This window comes from Molothrus ater, chromosome 14 (genome assembly GCF_012460135.2).
Source record: "Molothrus ater isolate BHLD 08-10-18 breed brown headed cowbird chromosome 14, BPBGC_Mater_1.1, whole genome shotgun sequence".
Classification (NCBI taxonomy): Eukaryota; Metazoa; Chordata; class Aves; order Passeriformes; family Icteridae; genus Molothrus; species Molothrus ater.
Window position 1 is genome coordinate 632,597 of NC_050491.2, and position 17,452 is coordinate 650,048.

At 51.5% G+C, this 17,452-nt stretch overlaps 2 protein-coding genes across 5 annotated transcripts; both read right to left on the reverse strand.

Annotated features, from left to right (window-relative positions):
• Nucleotides 1-223: 223 nt before the first annotated feature.
• LOC118698647 (dendrin-like) lies at nt 224-2,397 on the reverse strand. The gene is made up of 2 exons (XM_036402111.2): nt 900-2,397; nt 224-759 (listed from the first exon to the last, which is right to left on the reverse strand). The coding sequence occupies exons 1-2, from the start codon at nt 1,662-1,664 to the stop codon at nt 244-246; spliced, it is 1,281 nt and encodes a 426-aa protein (XP_036258004.1). The 5' UTR covers nt 1,665-2,397; the 3' UTR covers nt 224-243.
• Nucleotides 2,398-2,503: 106 nt separating this feature from the next.
• On the reverse strand, nt 2,504-17,431 carry AIFM1 (apoptosis inducing factor mitochondria associated 1). Of its 4 annotated transcripts, none has more exons than XM_036402110.2 (17): nt 17,318-17,431; nt 15,169-15,296; nt 13,382-13,475; nt 12,759-12,788; nt 12,210-12,319; nt 11,982-12,112; nt 11,326-11,416; nt 10,521-10,605; nt 9,721-9,797; nt 9,229-9,337; nt 8,515-8,622; nt 7,615-7,703; nt 7,394-7,534; nt 6,712-6,854; nt 4,533-4,657; nt 3,818-4,014; nt 2,504-2,718 (listed from the first exon to the last, which is right to left on the reverse strand). In XM_036402110.2, the coding sequence occupies exons 1-17, from the start codon at nt 17,382-17,384 to the stop codon at nt 2,647-2,649; spliced, it is 1,797 nt and encodes a 598-aa protein (XP_036258003.1). In that variant the 5' UTR covers nt 17,385-17,431; the 3' UTR covers nt 2,504-2,646. The 4 variants fall into 4 exon arrangements, with proteins under 4 accessions (XP_036258003.1, XP_036258002.1, XP_036258001.1 ...); XM_036402109.2 differs by lacking the exon at nt 15,169-15,296 and adding an exon at nt 16,101-16,243 and having other exon boundaries at nt 17,318-17,404; XM_036402108.2 differs by lacking the exons at nt 15,169-15,296; nt 17,318-17,431 and adding an exon at nt 16,101-16,206 and having other exon boundaries at nt 12,206-12,319.
• Nucleotides 17,432-17,452: the final 21 nt, after the last annotated feature.

A 17,452-nucleotide genomic window follows, 5' to 3' on the forward strand; every position in this document is an offset into this window, starting at 1 on the left:
ATTTCGAAGCAGATGGGTGGGAGGGAGTTGACAGGGTTCAGTTGGAGGCTGGCCACCAGCACCAGCCCAGGGATCTCAACCACAGGAGCTGGAGCACCTGAAGCCTGGTGGAGGCCAAGGGCACAGGCTCTGCTTGGCTGGAGGAGCTCAGGGGCTTCCTGCTCTGCACAGGCCTCACCTGCCGTGGACTTTCTCCTGATAGACTAGGCAAAGGTGGGCACAATTAGAGAAATGAAATATTTATTAAAACCGGTTCATCTCAATGAGCCATGGCCAAGAGTAGGGCAGCAGTGCTGTCCATCCCCACTTCTCTGGTGTGCTGCGCTCAGGCTGTAGTGGCTGCCTGGAGCAGTGGCTGTCCTTGAGATCCTGCAGGGCGCTGGCAGCATGAGGCTGTCCCGTCGTGCAGGAGCGCCAGAATGCCCTGCAGGACAGGGAGGGCGGCTGCTGGTGAGCCAGGGCCACAGTGCCTGTGGAAGGGGCAGAGCTGTGGGCCTTGGTCTGTGTCCACTCATCAGTGATTTGAGAAGAAGCTGAACTCTTCTTTTGTATCAGAGCCTCAGTTTCAGTCTCCTGGTCAACCATGAGGGGAGCAGCTGAATTTGTCTCCTCTTCTGCCACAGTATCTGTCTGTGTCTCCTGCTCAGCATATTGAACAGCTGAATCCACCTCTTGTGCCCAGGTCTCAGTCTGGGCTTCTTGATCCACACGGTGAGAGGCCTTTCTCCGTGGGACAGGAATTGGTTTCCTCGTGGAGGCCTGGAAGGAGAGTTGGGGATTTGTAGAGGCCACCGGGCTTCCCCCAGCAGCAGCTGCTGGGACAGAAGCACCGGAGCTGCTGGGCCTGCAGCGCTGTGGGCAAGGAAAGCCTCGTCCGGCCCTCTGTGCTTGGCCCTCACCGCTTCTGGCCCCACCACGCCGCTGCGGGCCCAGCGGCTCCTCACGAGTCGGAGCTGGCCACGGGCTGTGGCTCTGCTGGCCTGGATGGACGGCTGCAAGGAGCCACCAGGGCGGCACTTGCGCCCCTGCGGGCCTTGTTCCGGGCCCCCCGCGTCCGGGCTGAGGCGGCTCTCGGTACCCGCCGAGCTCAGGGTGCTGAGGGACGATGTCAGCCGGGACACAGACCAGGCCTGGCTGCCCTGGGAGCTGCAGGGCGATGTCAGCCGGGACACAGACCAGGCCTGGCTGCCCTGGGAGCTGCAGGGCGATGTCAGCCGGGGCCGGGACCGGGCCTGGCTGCCCTGGGGGCTGCAGGGCGATGTCAGCCGGGGCCGGGACCGGGACCGGGCCTGGCTGCCCTGGGAGCTGCAGGGCGATGTCAGCCGGGTTAGGGACCAGCCCTGGCTGCCCTGGGAGCTGCGGGGCGATGTCAGCCGGGTTAGGGACCGGCCCTGGGTGCCCTGGGAGCTGCGGGGCGATGTCAGCCGGGTTAGGGACCAGCCCTGGGTGCCCTGGGAGCTGCGGGGCGATGTCAGCCAGTGCAGGGACCGACCCTGGCTGCCCCGGGGCTGCTGCAGCTGTGGACGGGAGGAGGTGTGGGATGGAGGCAGCTTCCTGGGCAGGGTGCTGATACACCTGGTGCCATCCTCCTGTTGGCTTCTCCCTCCGTCTCTCAGCTGGTGCCTCTCCTTGGGGCTCTGGGGACTGGGGTTCTTCTCCTCCATGCCTCCTTTTCCACAGGTGTCCTAGGAAGCTGCTACTTCCTCAGCAAGGTGTTCTGCTTGAGTTGGTACCCCAGAGGGGCTCCTTAAACACCCCATGGGGAGGATGTGGCCCTGCTGTGTCACAATGGGCCAAGGGCACCATGAGGCCCTGCATCACCCAATGCAGTTGTCAGGTGTGTTGGGTTTGCATGGCCAGGTTTTGGCAGCAAGGGGGCTACTGGGCCGGCTTCTGTGAGAAATTGCCGCAACTTTCCCCGTGTCTGACACAGCCAACACCATTGACTCCAGGATGCACCCACTGCTGGCCAAGGCTGAGCCCAGCAGAGATGGTGGTGACACCTCGGGGATAAAAGATTTAACTGCAGCCTATGGGAAGGACTCACACTGGAAAACTTCATGGAGCACTGGCTCCTGTGGGAGGGACCCCACACTGGAGCAGGGGAAGGACTACAATCCCTCTCCCTGAGCAGGGACAGAAAAACAACATGTGATGAACGGACCATGGCCCTCATTCCCTGTTCTCCTTGTGACAATGGGAGGGAGGATGGAGAGCCCAGCAAGGAAAGGGAGGGAGGAAAGTGTTTTTAAGATTTGTTTTACTTCTCATCATCCTGCTCTGATTTTAATTGGTAATTGATTTTCCCAAGTTGAGTCTGTTTCGACAGTCTGGAGTACAGGCAGAGAGCCTGCAGGCCTGCTTGCTCCCCAGTGGGAATTCCTGCAAGGAAAGAGGGAGTTCTGCAGGCTTCTCCAAGGCTCACACAAGGGAAAACTGACCCCAGTGGGGCAGCATGTTCCCCTTTCCTCACCAGCCAGGCAGTGGTGCAGGAAGGAGCAGGTGACTAGAACAATCTGACTTTATTGGTGCAAACACTGGGTTTGGGTGAGTGGAATATTCCCAAGTACTCCCAGGAAGCTGCCCAAGGTGCAGGGGTGCACACAGCCAGCAGCCCACTCCCTCCAGGTGTTCCTGCTGTGGAGTTCAGTCTTCGTGGATGTTGAAGAGCTTTGCTACTTCGTTGAGGTCCTCATGCTCCTCCCCATCTTTGATGATCTGGAAGGAGGAGAACAAATTAAATCCTGCGAATCCTGTAGAGAGCCAGTGCTGCAGGACTGTCACAGCCAATGGCAGGAACTCCTTGGATCCTCTCTGAAGCACCAGACTGAGACAGCCACAACACAACAGCACATTCTACACCCAAATTCACATGGGAGTCTTAAATGTACCATCACCTGCCTACAGGAACAGCAGGAAAACCATCCTCCTGTCCCTGTGTCTGGGTTTCTCTTTACAGCCAGGGGGAACAAGTGTTTTAAAAAGATATTCAGCTCTGCAAAGGTGAGCCTGGCCCTGACTTGGAGCCAGGATACCTGGCTTGAACCTGCAACTTTTAGACAAGATGAAGACACTATGGATTTAGAACTGCTAAGGGAGGGAGGGAAGGGGAGGGAGGGAAGGGGAGGGAGGGAGGAAGGAAAGGAAGAAGGCAGGAAAGAAGGAAGGTAGGATCTCCCAAGGGGATGGCAGAAGCAACATGTTTCAATTGCATCTTCAGATTAGATATCAACAGACTTCCACCATTAATAGTTTGTCTTGGGACAGATCACTCGAGGGCAGTGTGGGATCACTCCCATGGTTCAAACAACCAAAATTCTTCAGAGGTGTTAAAACCTGACCCAGGTCTGGCTTATCTGAGCTGAGAGGTCTGGGCCAGGCCACAGGGGTGGGGACACACCAAGCCCCTGCTCAGGGCTGCTCCAGCCCTGCCATGGTGGCTGTTTCTGGGATGGTGACATTAGAGACTTTTTCAGATACTTGGAGATGGGACAAAGCAGCACAAAAATGGGACACTTCACTCTTGTGCCATCACTGTGACTCCAGCCTGTACTACAGACCTGGAATTTCAGCCATGCCAAGGCAAGGCTTGGAGCACACACCCCATTCGAGTTATTTGTGTAAAAAATTTGCAAACATCCAAAAACGCCACAGGGACAGTTCCCCTAATTCACCCAGAACAGTGTTCCCATTGGATGTTGCACCAGACAGAGCTTCTGCCTTTATTTATCCTCACTTTGAATTGACAGATTGATTTTTCCACAAGAAAAGCCTCGCTCTAACAAACCCCCCTGTCCATCATCCTCGCTGCACTGACCTTCCGAGCAATGGGCATCCTGTTGAAGATGTTCCACAACACAATTCCCACCACGACCTTATCCCTGAGGTAGAAAATGACACCTTTGCCGTAATCTTCTCCTTGCTTTGGGACTTGAGGCATTGGTGAAGAGCTTTGAGAGATCTCAACTTCTGAGGCTTCTGCTTCTGTTTCACTCTCAGATCGAATTCCAGTCCCTAAGGCAGAAATAGGAGGAGTCACACACCCAGTGCAGGACATGTGATGATGGGAGCAGACTCAAGAGCATGTTCTGCAGGAGGCTGAGGTGTTTCCCTTTGAGTTGTGTTCCCCAAAAGTTAAGTTTCATAAACACAAGGATGAAACTATCCCAGCATGGAGCATAACACCAACAATCCCCAACTTCTACCCCCAAATGGAAAGGAGAGCACAGTCTGCTTCCTCTAGGCAGCAGATACAAAATAAACATGCTTGGATCCAGAGTCCCTGTTGTCTCAAAATGATCATTTTATTGCCAAGAAGGAGATCAGACTTCCCTGAGAAAGTCTGCCTGGCAGTAGACATGTTCCCTGATACCTTCTTGGAGGAATGCTTTAATCACATTTTAATATAAAAGCCAGCCTTTAAAGCTTGGTGGAGAAATGAGACAGCAGATTGCTGTTTCCTCATGATCTCAGAGGTCGGGGTGACTCTGCGGTCCCCACACCAGCACGTGCAGGAGCTCCCCAGTCCCTACCTGACTGTTCTGTCGCGCTTTTTGGCGTGTCCTTCGCTGTCGCCTTGGCAAACACTCCCACTGTGGGCAAACTGCTGTCCACAAGGCCAATGGCTTCGTACCCCACGTTGGGGCCCAGATCACTCCTAGGAATGAAGTGGGAATGAAGTAATTTGTAGCAGTAGCAGAGACAAATCCAAGGCAGTTCCATCCATCTGTGCTCCACTCCTTACTCCAGCGTTCTGTGGGCAATGCTGGACACTGACACACTGACTGAGACACGGATTCTCCTCTGCACACACAGGTGGAACAAGGAGTCAAGACATGACAAGCCCATGGCCATGAGAAAAACGAGCTCACTGGCCAAAACTTTGAAATCCTTCAGGCCTGCTCCCTGGGAGGCAGCTGGAGGCTTCCCAGCTTCTGGCAGCCCTGTTATCCACACCAGGCTTGGCAGCATGGACAGGCATGGAGTGAATATTTTTGAGAGCATTTAGAAAATACTAAAGGGAAGAAACCTTGCCTTAACACCTTCTTGAACAGCACACCCGGATCTGAACTGGGGTGCTGATAGGAGATAAAGCAGCTGTGGTTTGGGACTAGTAAGCAGCAGGTGCCTGAAGTGTTTCCCAGGATGCTGAGGAAACAGGTGCATCATAAACCCTGAATCTATGTACAACATGACCTCCCTGGCCAGAATCCTCCGGCACAGACTGGGGTGACTGCAAGGAACACCAGTAACATGGCAGCTGTGATCATCTGGAGCTCAGGAGGGATCATGGAATGATTTGGGTTGGAAGGGACCTCAAAACTCATTTCATTCCACTCTTCTGCCATGGGCAGGGACACCTTCCATTATCCCAGATTGCTCCAAGCCCTGTCCACTTCCAGGGATCCAGTGGCAGCCACAGCTTCCCTGGGCACCCTGTGCCAGGGCCTCATCACCCTCAGAGGGAAGGATTTCTTCTGTATATTGAACCTAAATTTCCCCTCTGTGAGTTCAGAGCCTCTCCCCCTTGTCCTGGAGGAGGGACTCCAGTCGCTCTCCAGCTTTCCTGCAGCTCCTTCAGACACTGGAAGATGCTCTGAGGTCTCCACACAACCTTCTCTCCAAGAGGATCAGGATCCTGAGCATGCTGACAAAATGCATGAGGAATTCCTGTCATTTCCCAGCTTTTCAGCACGGGGGATGGAAGTGTCACTCTTCAAGGGCTGGCATAGTGTGACACCTGCCAACAAACACAGGGCTGCAACTCACAGCCCTCCTTCACCTGCATCTGGTCATGGCTGAGAGCATCCCAGGGGAAAGCACCCCTGGGAAATGGCTGTCTCTGTCCTTAGCTGCACTTGATGACCTCTGAAGTTTTTCCCAACCTCAAGGATTCTGTGGCCCTATGTTTCTTGTTTAAAAGTGAAGTGAGAAATGCTCTGGGCCCTGGATCCAGGCAGGACAGACCAAGAGTTCAGGTAAGTGACAGCAAGTCATAAATAACTGTTTCTATGGGGATTTCTCTGAAAAAACTAAAACTCTTTTACCCGTATTTGAAATCTTGTCAATAAACAGGATTTGGGATTTTTAATTGGTCTGAACTAACAGCCTTTTGGATTTTAATTTTTTGGGGGGCTTTTTTTTTGTTTCATTTTCCTGTTCTCATTCATTTTGTTTTAGAAAGAACTTTAATCACATTTTAAAATGTGATTACAATGTGATCAGGAAAATAAAGCCAAGTTGCCCATTTTCCTGATACCTCTCTCTGGAAAACAACTTTTCAGGTACACCTGGATGCAGCAATGCTTTGCCACTAAAATATCAGTTCAGCAAAGTGCAACACTAAGACCCACAGACTGGGCTGGGGAACTTCAGATAATCATAACAGAAAAGTTGCTGCTAAATTCAACCTGTACATCAGTCTGCTCTGAGGAAAGGGCTGTTCTGTATTGCTCCTTGCTCTGCGGAATGGGACTTGTTCTGGGAGAAACTGGGATCTGCAGGAAGGGAAAGCACTTGAGGGAGATGAGGGCAGAGCAGAAATGCTCAAAGACCTCCCCCACCCTGAGCTTTAGGAACATGAAGCTGTACCAGGTGTTTGCTGAGGTGGTTTCACTCTCCTTGGGAAACAGACACTTCTCAAGGTGTATCTTGTCCAAGCTCCTGCAACGTGGCCACACAAGGAACCCCCAAAGAGGAAAGGACTGTTACCAGAACATGGACTGGTGCCAGTAGGGCTTTGCAGCTCCTGTCATGTTTTCTCCAGCCAGTCTCCCGCTCACCACAGCGTGATCATGGTGCTCCACACGCCTGCGGCCCAGTTTGATGTCATAAAAGCAGGCAGCATCCCCTGCCTTGGAGAGAACCATCCCGTGAGCACCATGACAGGGAAAGCTTCCACCAGTGCCCAAACAAAAAACATCAGGAAGAGAACAAATGGAACAAAGAACTGAGTTTTTCTGACAAACCCCAAACACCACCACTACCTCATCCCACTCCCTGGACTATACAACTCCCAGTTTCTCAGCATTTTCCCCCGATCTTTGGAAAAATAATACAGCATGAGGTACGTTTTCCAGAGGAATCAAAGTATCAACGCCCACCAAGGGACTCTTATGCAAGCAAGTGATCCAGGCTATCTTTAGGTTACCCCAACTCCTCTTACACAGCATAAATATTCCAAACTTGCTGTGGTTACCACGGCAACGAGGTGGCTGCAGTGCCTGACCAGGCTCTGGGCCTGCGCTACAACTGCTCTCCTCACTCGCTCCTGTTCACCCCCTTCACCTCCTCCTGTCACTCCGTGTGTCCCACTACAGCAGCAGCAGCAGCACTGGGAAGCTGTGCCCACACTCAGCACCCAGATGTTGTGGGAGGCTGTGCCCACACTCACCACCCAGATGTTGGAGCGTGCCTGCAGCTCTGCATTCACCCGGAACCCCCCAAAGTCTGAGTCCACCTCCAGCCCTGCTGACTTGGCCAGTTCCACATTGGGCTCCAGCCCCACTGCCGCCACGATGTGATCTGTCTCCACCTGTTTGGGAATGCATAATTAGGATGTTAATTCCCTGTGTGCTCCTCCAAACGTGACCCTCTCCCTACTTTCCCATTTACCTTCCGGCCGTCCTTCAGTTTAATCAGCAGCCGGTTGCCGGAGACAGAGACGGATTTGACCACGGCATTAGGCAGGACATTGACCCCCTCTGGAAACGAGCACAGGACACCTCACTGCCTGCTCAGGGCTGGGCAGATCCCACCTGCAGCAGATAGTTGGTGCAGACAGATGCCAGGTGATGAACCAAGACAGAGCCCACTCGAGCTTTGCTGCATGTGCTAGTGCAGCTCCGGGGGAAGCACGAGGAGACACCCAGATAAAAAGTCTGAAAGCTACTTAAAAGACAAATCCAAAGTACATCTCATGTGATGACAAGGCCACATCCAAAAGAATTCCCTAAAACAAGTGTTCAGGAACTAAGGACACTCAATTACCTATTGCTGTGCCACAGCCAGACCCACGGATCCAACAACACAGCTTCCAAAAAAGAAAGTAACTCAGACCTGCGGGTTATCAGGCCCTGCAATCCACACCTCAATGACATTCCTTCTCCCTCTCTCCCTCTCCACTTCCCAATGCACAGGATTATTTTGCACTTAATGCAGCAAATGGAAAAAGGTGTCTTGGATCTTACTGACTTTATCAGCTAAACACCTGACCAGACCCAAGTGTGTGCATAGACACAGAGATCATTCCAGGGAAACAGCCACAGGGAGGGAAAACCCCACTGATATCAGCCAGCCTGCTTACTCAGCTTCCCCAGAGGAACTGTCAAGAAGCCCAGGATTCAGGGCAGCTTTGTGCTGCCCAAGCTGCCTGAACTGCAACTTCCCCTGTGCTGCACCCAGGCCACTTTGCAGGGCCCAGCCCTCGCAAGGCTCCAGGGACAGAAAGGAGCTGAATGTCCCCAGGAGCAGCTGCCTGGCAGCCACCAGCCCAAACCCGCTAAGCAGCTTCACCTCTTCTGACTTTCTCCGTGGTCCAGTTGCTCAGGTATTCGGGCAGGACTTTGCCCATGTTGCCATTCTCTGGAAACAGCTGGATCACCTCCAGGCCTCGGGTTCGTGCTGGAAGGAGCAGCAAGATGAAGAGCAGCAGCAGATGTTGGAACACACACACTTTACTTTACACAAGGAACTTGACAGAAGTTTCCAAATCTGGGAGTTCTGACTCCCAAGGAGTCACAAAGTGACTGACTACTGTTTCATATATACCTGCAAAGTCTAGATAACAGACTTTTAGGGAAAACGCTTGGTATTTTGACAAAAACTTTTAAAAATTACCATAAAGGTCCTACGCACACACAGACAGAATCCACCTGCTCACCACCTCTTTGAAATCACAGAATTATGGACTGCTTTGGGTTGAAAGGACCTTAAAGATCATCCAGTTCTAACCCCAAAATCATAGTTTGAGGGTGGCAGTGAGCCCAGAGAAGAAATGTAACTTTTCAGAGGGTGGAATGACTCTGCAGCTCACACTGGCCTGCAGAGCTCTCACCTCTATTGTCAGTGGGTGAGACTGGGAGAACCTTGGCCACACAGGCAACAAAACACTCGTGTGTTGTTTCCTTTAAGAGTCTTTGCAAAAACTGAGCAGTTGGGGACTGAAAAGAAGTTTCTAATGTGAGGCTGCTGCCACTCAGTGCCTGTCACAGGTGGGGACACGCTCACCTCTCCTTCCCAGAGCGCAGGCCAGCTCACTGCCGAGGAAACCACCACCAATAATTGTGATGGACTTGACTTCCCTGGAAATCTTCTCCAGCCTTTGGAAGTCCTCGATCTGAAAGAACATTTACCCCCATTTCCAATCCTAACAGGAATGGCAACATTGGTCATATTCAATGGCTTTTATTCACTTTGGAAGGTGCAGCAAAGTCACACAGGAGGTAAAATTTAAAAAAACACCTAAACCCCATAATCTCACATACTGTTACAGCTCTCAGGCTGAGGCAAGCAGGTGAGTGGTTGAGTAGACTCTACCATGGTTTCCTGCCTGGGAAAAAGAATAAGCAGGCAATGGAGTCCAGGGCATCATCTGAGGGAAGCATCTGAGCCAAGGCAGGACCATCCCGACCCAAAGCAGAAGAGTTTAAAAACTGAAAAGAGTGGTAAATGGCTCTGATTTATTCAGCCTCACTGGGGATGGCAGCACCTGGAGGTTACCTTTCGGAACAGGGTCAGCCTTTTCTGCACATCTTTTCCTGCTCTTTCGATCGCAGGCAGGTTCCTTGGGGATCCCCCTGTGCACAACAAGGAGAGGAGACTAGTGACACCACAGCCATAGCACTGGATATCCAGACAGTGCAAAGCTGTCTTGGATCTCAGTTGTGCTTCCCAAACTGTTCCAGTATGGGAATATCCCAGTATCCCTGTTGCTGCCTGAAAGTCCCAGAAAATCTGACGATGCAAGGCAGGTGAAAAACGCAGCATGGTTGTCTGCACAAGTGTCCTTTGTGTGACTGCTCCACATCATGTTTGACACTGCAGAGACTTCTTCTCAAAGAGAACCAAAGAATCATGGAATGGTTTGGGTTGGAAGGAACCTTAAAGCTGATCCCGTTCCAACCCTTGCCATAGGCAGGGACGCCTTCCACTATCCCAGGCTGCTCCAAGCCCCATCCAGCCTGGCCTTGGGCACTTCCCAGGGGCAGCCACATTTTTTCTGGGCAACCTGTACCCAGGAAGAATTCCTTCCCAGTATCCCACCTAACCCTGCCCTCTGGCATTCCCCATTGTCCTGTCACTCCAGACCCTTGTCCAAATCCTCTCTCCAGATCTCTCGGAGCCCCTTTAAGCTCAACGATCTCCCAAAAGCCTTCTCTCTTCCAGGCTGGACTCCCCCAGCTCTCCCAGCTTGACTCCACAGGGGAGGTACTCTAGAGAATTTAACTCTAGCTAAATGTCACTGAAATAAAAATCCTGGCACAAGACCAGGAACAAGAGAAAAAAACCACAGCACTTACCAGTGGCAATGAGACATTTGTCGTAGGATATCTGGGTCCCATCATTAAGCTTCACTGTGTTCCCTCTGACATCCATGTGCACAACCTGCAAGATGAACCCAGCTGAGCTCGAGCTCTTCACTTCATGGACTACTGAGCAGAGTTACAAACTTGGAATTAACATTGTTCTACCTTTAGGTTTAGGGTAGGGGTAGGAGTGGGGAAGTGAGAGGACTGGAAGTGGGAATTGAGACAACTTCTTTGGGAGTCCCTGTAACTCAGGTTGATCTTCCCAAGGTCTGAATGTGAAATGGGCTCAGACACAGCACATCTCAGCAGAAGAGGAATCACTGACATTTATCATAGCAACATACAAACAACCGAGGATATAAATATTTTAGAAGGTTCACCATAAATTTCTCCACCTTCCTGCTGCTTCAGCACAGTGCTCCTGCTCACCTTATCACCCACTACCTTGATCTCTGTGCTCTCCTCACCTCACCTTTCCAGCCCATACAGCCCAGTTCCCACTTGTCACACCCTATCTCTAAGGTCTACATATTGTTGTACCATACCCAGACTCCAAACGTATCCTTCTCTCTTCCTCATCATCTTCCCTCAGCTCACTGCTATTCCTCTTGGCTTCTCCCACTTTCAAACTTCAATTCAGATTAGTATAATCTCTGCTCAATCACATTTTCCCCAAATTTATCCAAATTCCCCTTCCCAGCCAGCTCCTCCTCCAACTCCAGTGGTTCAGTACCAGCTTAGAGTGCAGGTTCTGTTCAAGAAGAGCTGTGGGAACAACAGCCAGTGCTGTACCCACCTTCTTGCCAGGCAGAACTGCCACCCCACCATTTTCCACAGAAGGCAGGTCCTCGACAGGCACGTAGAAAGACGGCGGCTGGAAATAGATACTGAGAAAAGTTCCATTACCAAACAGGTTCCCCTTGCTCTGGCATACCAGAAATCCAGCCGTTCAGCAACTCCGACGAGATAAAGACAGCTCTGTGCATCCTTAACAAGCTCCACAATTATTTATCTATTTTTAAGAATTAGGGTCTTCACACTGTTGAAGTTCTAGGGTTTGGATCACGGAATCATAGAATTGGTCAGGTTGGAAAAGATCATAAAGTTCAACCACCAAGTAAGGCTTTATCACAGAAGTCACAAAAATCAAGTGTGATCTGTGTCCCTGGACCTCTGTTCTAACCTGTGGAGCTTCACCTTTATTAACTTACTTCCCAGGACTCCTGCCCATAGAGGGACATATCTAAGGGGAATCACAGCAAAGTTCAAGAGGCATCGAGTACTGAGCGAGCTCTGGTGGGAAGCAGAATTCCTGAACCCCTGCTAGCACCAACACACCCTTCCCTGCCCTCAGTGCTCCACTGGCTGGTGGTTCTCTCCCAAGGACAGTTTGGTCATTGTCACCTTGTCACTAATCACTTCCTGTGCCCTGTCACCTGCAGTGCCATGTACCTCCTCTCCTTGCCGTTCCACTGCTTGAATCGCAAGGTCTCTGTCACGTTGGGATCATCGGAAAACCACAGTTCTTTGGAAAGGGGTGGACGCATGTAGGGCAGGGCAGGATCTTCAGACACAATCAGCACCTTTAATTGGCCAGGAAACACATCAGCTAGAGAGGGAGCAGGCAAATGGGAGTGCACACAGAGCAGGACAGGACGGAGCAGGACAGCTCTTACCCGCGCGCCGAGGGTCGCGGGCCCGGATGGATCTGGCGGCAGCGAAAGCAGCAGTTCCTCCGCCAATGAGCAGGAAAGGGACGTGGGATGGGACCTTGGGAGGAGTGCCCGGAGCTGCAGGTGACAGATGGGACAACTTACTGCAAATACAGGCACACGGCCCAGCCCCAGGGCACAGAGTATGTCACCAGAGGCCTTCCACATCCAGACTTCCTTTGGAAATTGTCCTCCTTCTGCCCCAGTACCCTTCCCAAAAACCCTGCTGCTGCCTTCCCCAAAGCTGCTCCCTGCAGGAATCAGTCAGATTTCAGCAAACTGGTTTTTCTAAGCAAGCCCAAAAGTCTGCACTGGCCAACCAGTGAGTAGTTTATAAGAAAGGGAAGTTCCCCAAAAGGCCAAGGCACATTTTTTGGTAATTTTGTTCGAGGAGACAACTTTTGAGTTGAGTGCAGAAGGCACCTCCTCTCACAAGCAAGTCCAGTTGCTGAGAAACATGCGGTTAATCCGTGGGCAGGGACAAACCAGGCAGTTAAACACTGGCACCAGAACTCACCTGCTGTGCCCTGAGGAGCAGCACCTGCACCTGAAAGGGAAGAAAGACATGGCTTACGTCAGCGAAGCACAGGCTGTAGTTTGAGAGCTGCAGTTCAGGGCTCACTCCAGGATGAACAGGCTCTCCACCAGCCAGGGAAGGAGGCCCTATGGAATCAGTGTCCTTGCCAGACTATGCAAAGGTAAAAGCCAGAAGCAGGGCACACTTTTTTCTCTTTTTACCACAGAAGGAGTAAATGACAGAAATCAGCCCCAAGAGACATCCTACTTCATCCTCAGGATGGTCTGTAAAACAGCCTCTTCTGGGTCATGGAGCCAGCACTGTCTTCTGTGCTGGGAAGTCATAGAACAACAGAATCTCAGAATGGGTTGGGCTGGGAGAGACATTAAAGCTCATCCAGTTCCACCTCCCTGCCATGGGCAGGGACACCTTCCACTAGACCAGGTTCCTTCCAAGCTCTGTCCAACCTGGCCTTGAATGGGAATTTGAAACAATGGCACACACTGAGTGGTGCAATCCTACAAAGGCACATCTGTGATTCCAGAGAGGCTCTGTTCTGTTTGTTTTGGAGGCCTCAAGCTCATGAAGAACAGAGCCAACCCCTGACCTGGCAGGGTACCCACCTGAGGCAGAGGACTCCTGGTCTTGGGATTGCCTGGCTGCTGTCGCGAGCCGGCTGGCGTATCGCTCTTTGCTCTCCTGTATTGCTTTGTACGCCTGCAGACACACAGGAGACATTGACCTAGTACACCTTACAACACCAAGGCACCATCCTGCTGCTGCCCCTGAAAGGCTTTTGTCCACCCCATATGCTGGAAAAGCCAGTGACAACATGTGGGGCAAAATACACCTCCCTGGACAAGGTGCCCATTGAGAACGTGCTCAGAAAATGACCTGCTCTACCAAGTGTGGTGAGCCCTGGATGTCTGGTTGCTTCCCAGAAGCAATGAACTTTCCTGCAGGTGTTTGGCTGCACACTTGTTCTAAGGGGAACCACTACAGTGAAGGAAATGCAGCCAAACCACCCCAAGATGACATGCAAGCTGGGCCATGACACAACACAAGACTACAGAAAGGGAAGACAAATCCAAAGAAAAAGCATCTCCCACCTTCCAAAGCCTAGAGCAGCTGGGCAGAGCCAACAACCTGACTGGTTTTGTCTAGGCATGGTGGTGGCAGGACAGCCCTGACATTAGCAGGGCCTTGAGCCACGGGACTGGGGCTATTCCAGGCACTGGCCCTTGGATGTGGAATCTCTTCCAGCTAAATCCTGACCTGTGTATTTGACTGTGAAACTCGGGATACAGCATAAGCAGAGCCCGCATGTACAATTTACTGGTACAGACAAGGAGGGAACATCTCTTATGTCACGTTAACTTACAAGAAAAACTGGGTTCTCCTGAACAGGAGCTGAAGACACTGGGAGTGCTGGGAGCAGGTCAGAGTCCAGTATTTTTCCCCAAGGGTAAAAAAATTAAAGGGAAGCAAACCTTTCTTTGAGGCAAAACCTTTGCACATAATAATCCCTATCATGTGCATGACATCAAATTGCATTTGCCAATCCTCACAAGTTGGTGCTTTATAGCAAATTCTTTTAAACAAGAATGGAGGAATTTAATGCCAGGCACAAAAAAGAGCACAGGACAAAGGCCTGTCCAGGGAACTGGAGAAGTGCTGGAAATATTAGAAAACAAGAACTTGTCAGTGTTTAGAAGAATGAAGATAAAGGTATTTTAAAGCCTTTTGCTCAAAGACAGAAAAGCCAAGGTTTACAAACCACCTCTGCTTTTACAAGCAGAATCAGGAAGGTTTTAAGCGAGTCCAAAGGGCAGCATACAGCAAATTAAATCCAATCCTTTAGGGAAAAACACTATTATGTACAGGCAGAACATCAGATCAGCCCTTGAGGATAAATATTTCCAATGGGACAATGTCAAGTTCTTTCTAGTTAGAAGCAGAAATATACTTTGCCAGGACATGGGGTGACGTTTCAGGGCTCTTCCATGAGGAAATCACCAAGTTGGACAAGTTTTCTTTCCTTCCCTTTAGCACACTTATATTCAGGTACTATTTCCGTTTCTGCATGCCAACATTACTGATATAATGAGAAGTGCACTAATTAATAATTTGTGCCCTTACACAGTCACAAACAAAGACGGCCAGTTTGAGTTTAGATTTACTTAATGTGGAAAGGTTAATTCTAAGGCAGGTTTCTCCACTAAGAACTGCACCATCTGAGAATATTCAATTTGTAACCTTAAATTATTTGGCAATGTCCCTTGAAAATGAAGTACCTGAGGCCAGGGAGCACAAAGAGCGCTGGAAGTGAAGGGCTACAGGGTGGGAGGTACAGACAGGTGCCCACCCTCCACCCTCCCACCCCACAAACACCTTTAGTGAAGCATCTTACATAAACTCCTGTCCCAGTGACTGTTCCTCCCACTATTAAGTATAACAAGAGGTTGCTGCCAGCTTTGCCAGGAACACCTGAAGACGTCAGAGATCTAGAAGGGCATCTTAGCTGATGGCATTGCAAAACTGCAGGGGAAGACAGGCAATGGAAGAGAAGAGGGAAAGAGCTGAGTATTAGGAAGGATTCTTGATTAAACAGGTCTTGGGAAAAGCAGAGGGCACTTTGTAATTGCAGCTACCTTGTCTGCAAAAAAAAAAAGGGCAGCAGGGCACAGGAAAGAATTATATTTATTATATTTAAAGGAAATAATAAAATATTTTTCTTCCATGCACTGTTTTGAATTTTTTTTCCACTTTCCAGGAGCTTCCTTTGGAGAAAAATTGAATTTGGAACTTTTAGTGAATATGATCCTCCTAGAGAAAGAGCTTGGAAACAAAGATTTGTGTGGTGTAAACTTGGGATCCATCCACTCCCAGGCAATGCTGAAACTCTTCAGCTCTCTGGGAGTGTCATTTACTCTTTCAGTGAGGCTGCAAATCTTTATCCTTTTTAAGTAGAACATAAATACTCCCCAGCTGGGGGCTGGTTTGGTAAACTTACACAAGTTAAACAAATGTTCTGAACTGAGATTTGGCAAGGAATTGTTTGTCTCATACAAGACAACAGACAGAGCTGTGTCTGGTAATAACAAAAAAACCCAGGAGTGCCTTTAAGGTAAAAAAACTTAAAAGGTAACTGAAATTACAGTTAAACCACAAGTAACCATAAGAAGTTACTTTCCATTTAGCTCCCCCTTTAAGTTTTCTGAAGGAGAAAACAGAGATAAAGCTACAGAAATCAAAAGCTGAGTTAAGAGAGCTGGAATACAGCAAATGCTCGACAGGAGAGATGGACTGCAGCTTCTTCCCAGGGACCACCTTTCTACTTACATAGGCACCTGTTCCTAAGGCGGACAAGCCCATAATAAGGACAAAAACCGAATTACTGCCCTTTTGCCCAGGCACGCCTGTGCTAGCCACTTGTCTGCTCAGCTGCAGGTCTGGGGGCACATTCCAGCGCTGCAACAACGTGCCTAAGGAACACAATTTATTGGAGAAACACACAAAAACACTGTCAATACAAAGGTAAGTCTGGAAATTTAGAGACTAAGTCAGTTCCGAACCCAAACAAATTCCTTGTTTGGAAAACCCAGCCCCACATCTGAGCGACTGCAGGGCATTATCCTGCGTCACGACAGTGTGCTCTGGGCAGCTGTGGAGACCAAATTATCTGTAAGATCAAGGGGTAACTGAACTAACTGATGGCAGGAGCATCTCTAGGCAGCTGCCTGCAGCTGGAGCCTCCAGCCTCTCTGGGCTGGCCGATCACGGAGATGTGTCTTGGTGGTTCCAACACCTTCTCCAGGCCTCTTCTGCCCGAGGATGCGCCTGGCTCCAGCAAAAGCAGAAGCCAGGCCAGGGCAGCAGGGATGGTGACACCAGCACCAAACTCCCTCTGCTCACACAGCTCATTCCGCCGGGATAAACCTCCAGCAAGGAACGGGGATTTGCTGGCAAAAAGGGCATCCCCGGTGGAAATGAGCAGATCCAGGTGCAGGCACCTCCCGCCGCGCAAGCCGGACGAGAGCGCCCGTGACTGAGCCGCTGCACCGCGTTTTATTTCTCCATCACCAAATCACAGGCAGCGGCCGGCCCAGGTCACGCCTGAATGGAGCGATGGCGGGGACGGCTCCGAGCGCCGCTCCCAGCACGGCCGATGCTCCCGGGAGAGGTTCGGGCTCTCTCAATCCCCGCCTCCACCTGCTCCCGCCCGGTGAGAGCAAAACCCGCCTCACCCCTGCCTGAAGGCACTCATTTGTGACCAAAACCGCAGCAAAGGCGGCAGCATCCGAAAAGAGACCAAGGTCCCAATCAGCTCCGGGTCACTCACGCTGTCCCAAACACGTTCCCGAAGCATCCGCACCTCCGCCGCTTGCGGCCCCTCCCGCAGCGCCCCGGGCACGGCCGTGCCCGCACCGATCCCGCGGGATGACCGCCCGGCCCGGTGCCCACCGCAAACCGCGCTCCCGGCCGCCATCGGCCCCGGGCCCGTGCCGCAGCGGCGAGAATGGCGCCCGGTGCCCCCCGGCCCCGGTCCCGGCACTGACCCGCGTGGGCGCGTCCCCGCGGCGGGGGGCGCAGGGCGCGCGCCAGGCCCGCGCGGCAGCGGAACATGTCGCCGGTCGCCGGTCCCTCGGTCGCGGCCCCGCCGGCCCGGCCCGGCCCCGCCGCGCACGCGCCTC

Coding starts and splice junctions, on each gene's coding strand:
- LOC118698647 (XM_036402111.2), bottom strand. CDS start 1,664: ATGGAGGAGAAGAACCCCAGTCCCCAGAGCCCCAAGGAGAGGCACCAG. Junction 760..899: donor GCGTGGTGGGGCCAGAAGCG/GTGAGGGCCAAG, acceptor CTCTCCTTCCAG/GCCTCCACGAGGAAACCAAT.
- AIFM1 (XM_036402109.2), bottom strand. CDS start 17,384: ATGTTCCGCTGCCGCGCGGGCCTGGCGCGCGCCCTGCGCCCCCCGCCG. Junction 10,606..11,325: donor CAGTTCTGCCTGGCAAGAAG/GTGGGTACAGCA, acceptor TTCATCTTGCAG/GTTGTGCACATGGATGTCAG. Junction 4,658..6,711: donor TGGCACCAGTCCATGTTCTG/GTAACAGTCCTT, acceptor CTTCATTCCTAG/GAGTGATCTGGGCCCCAACG.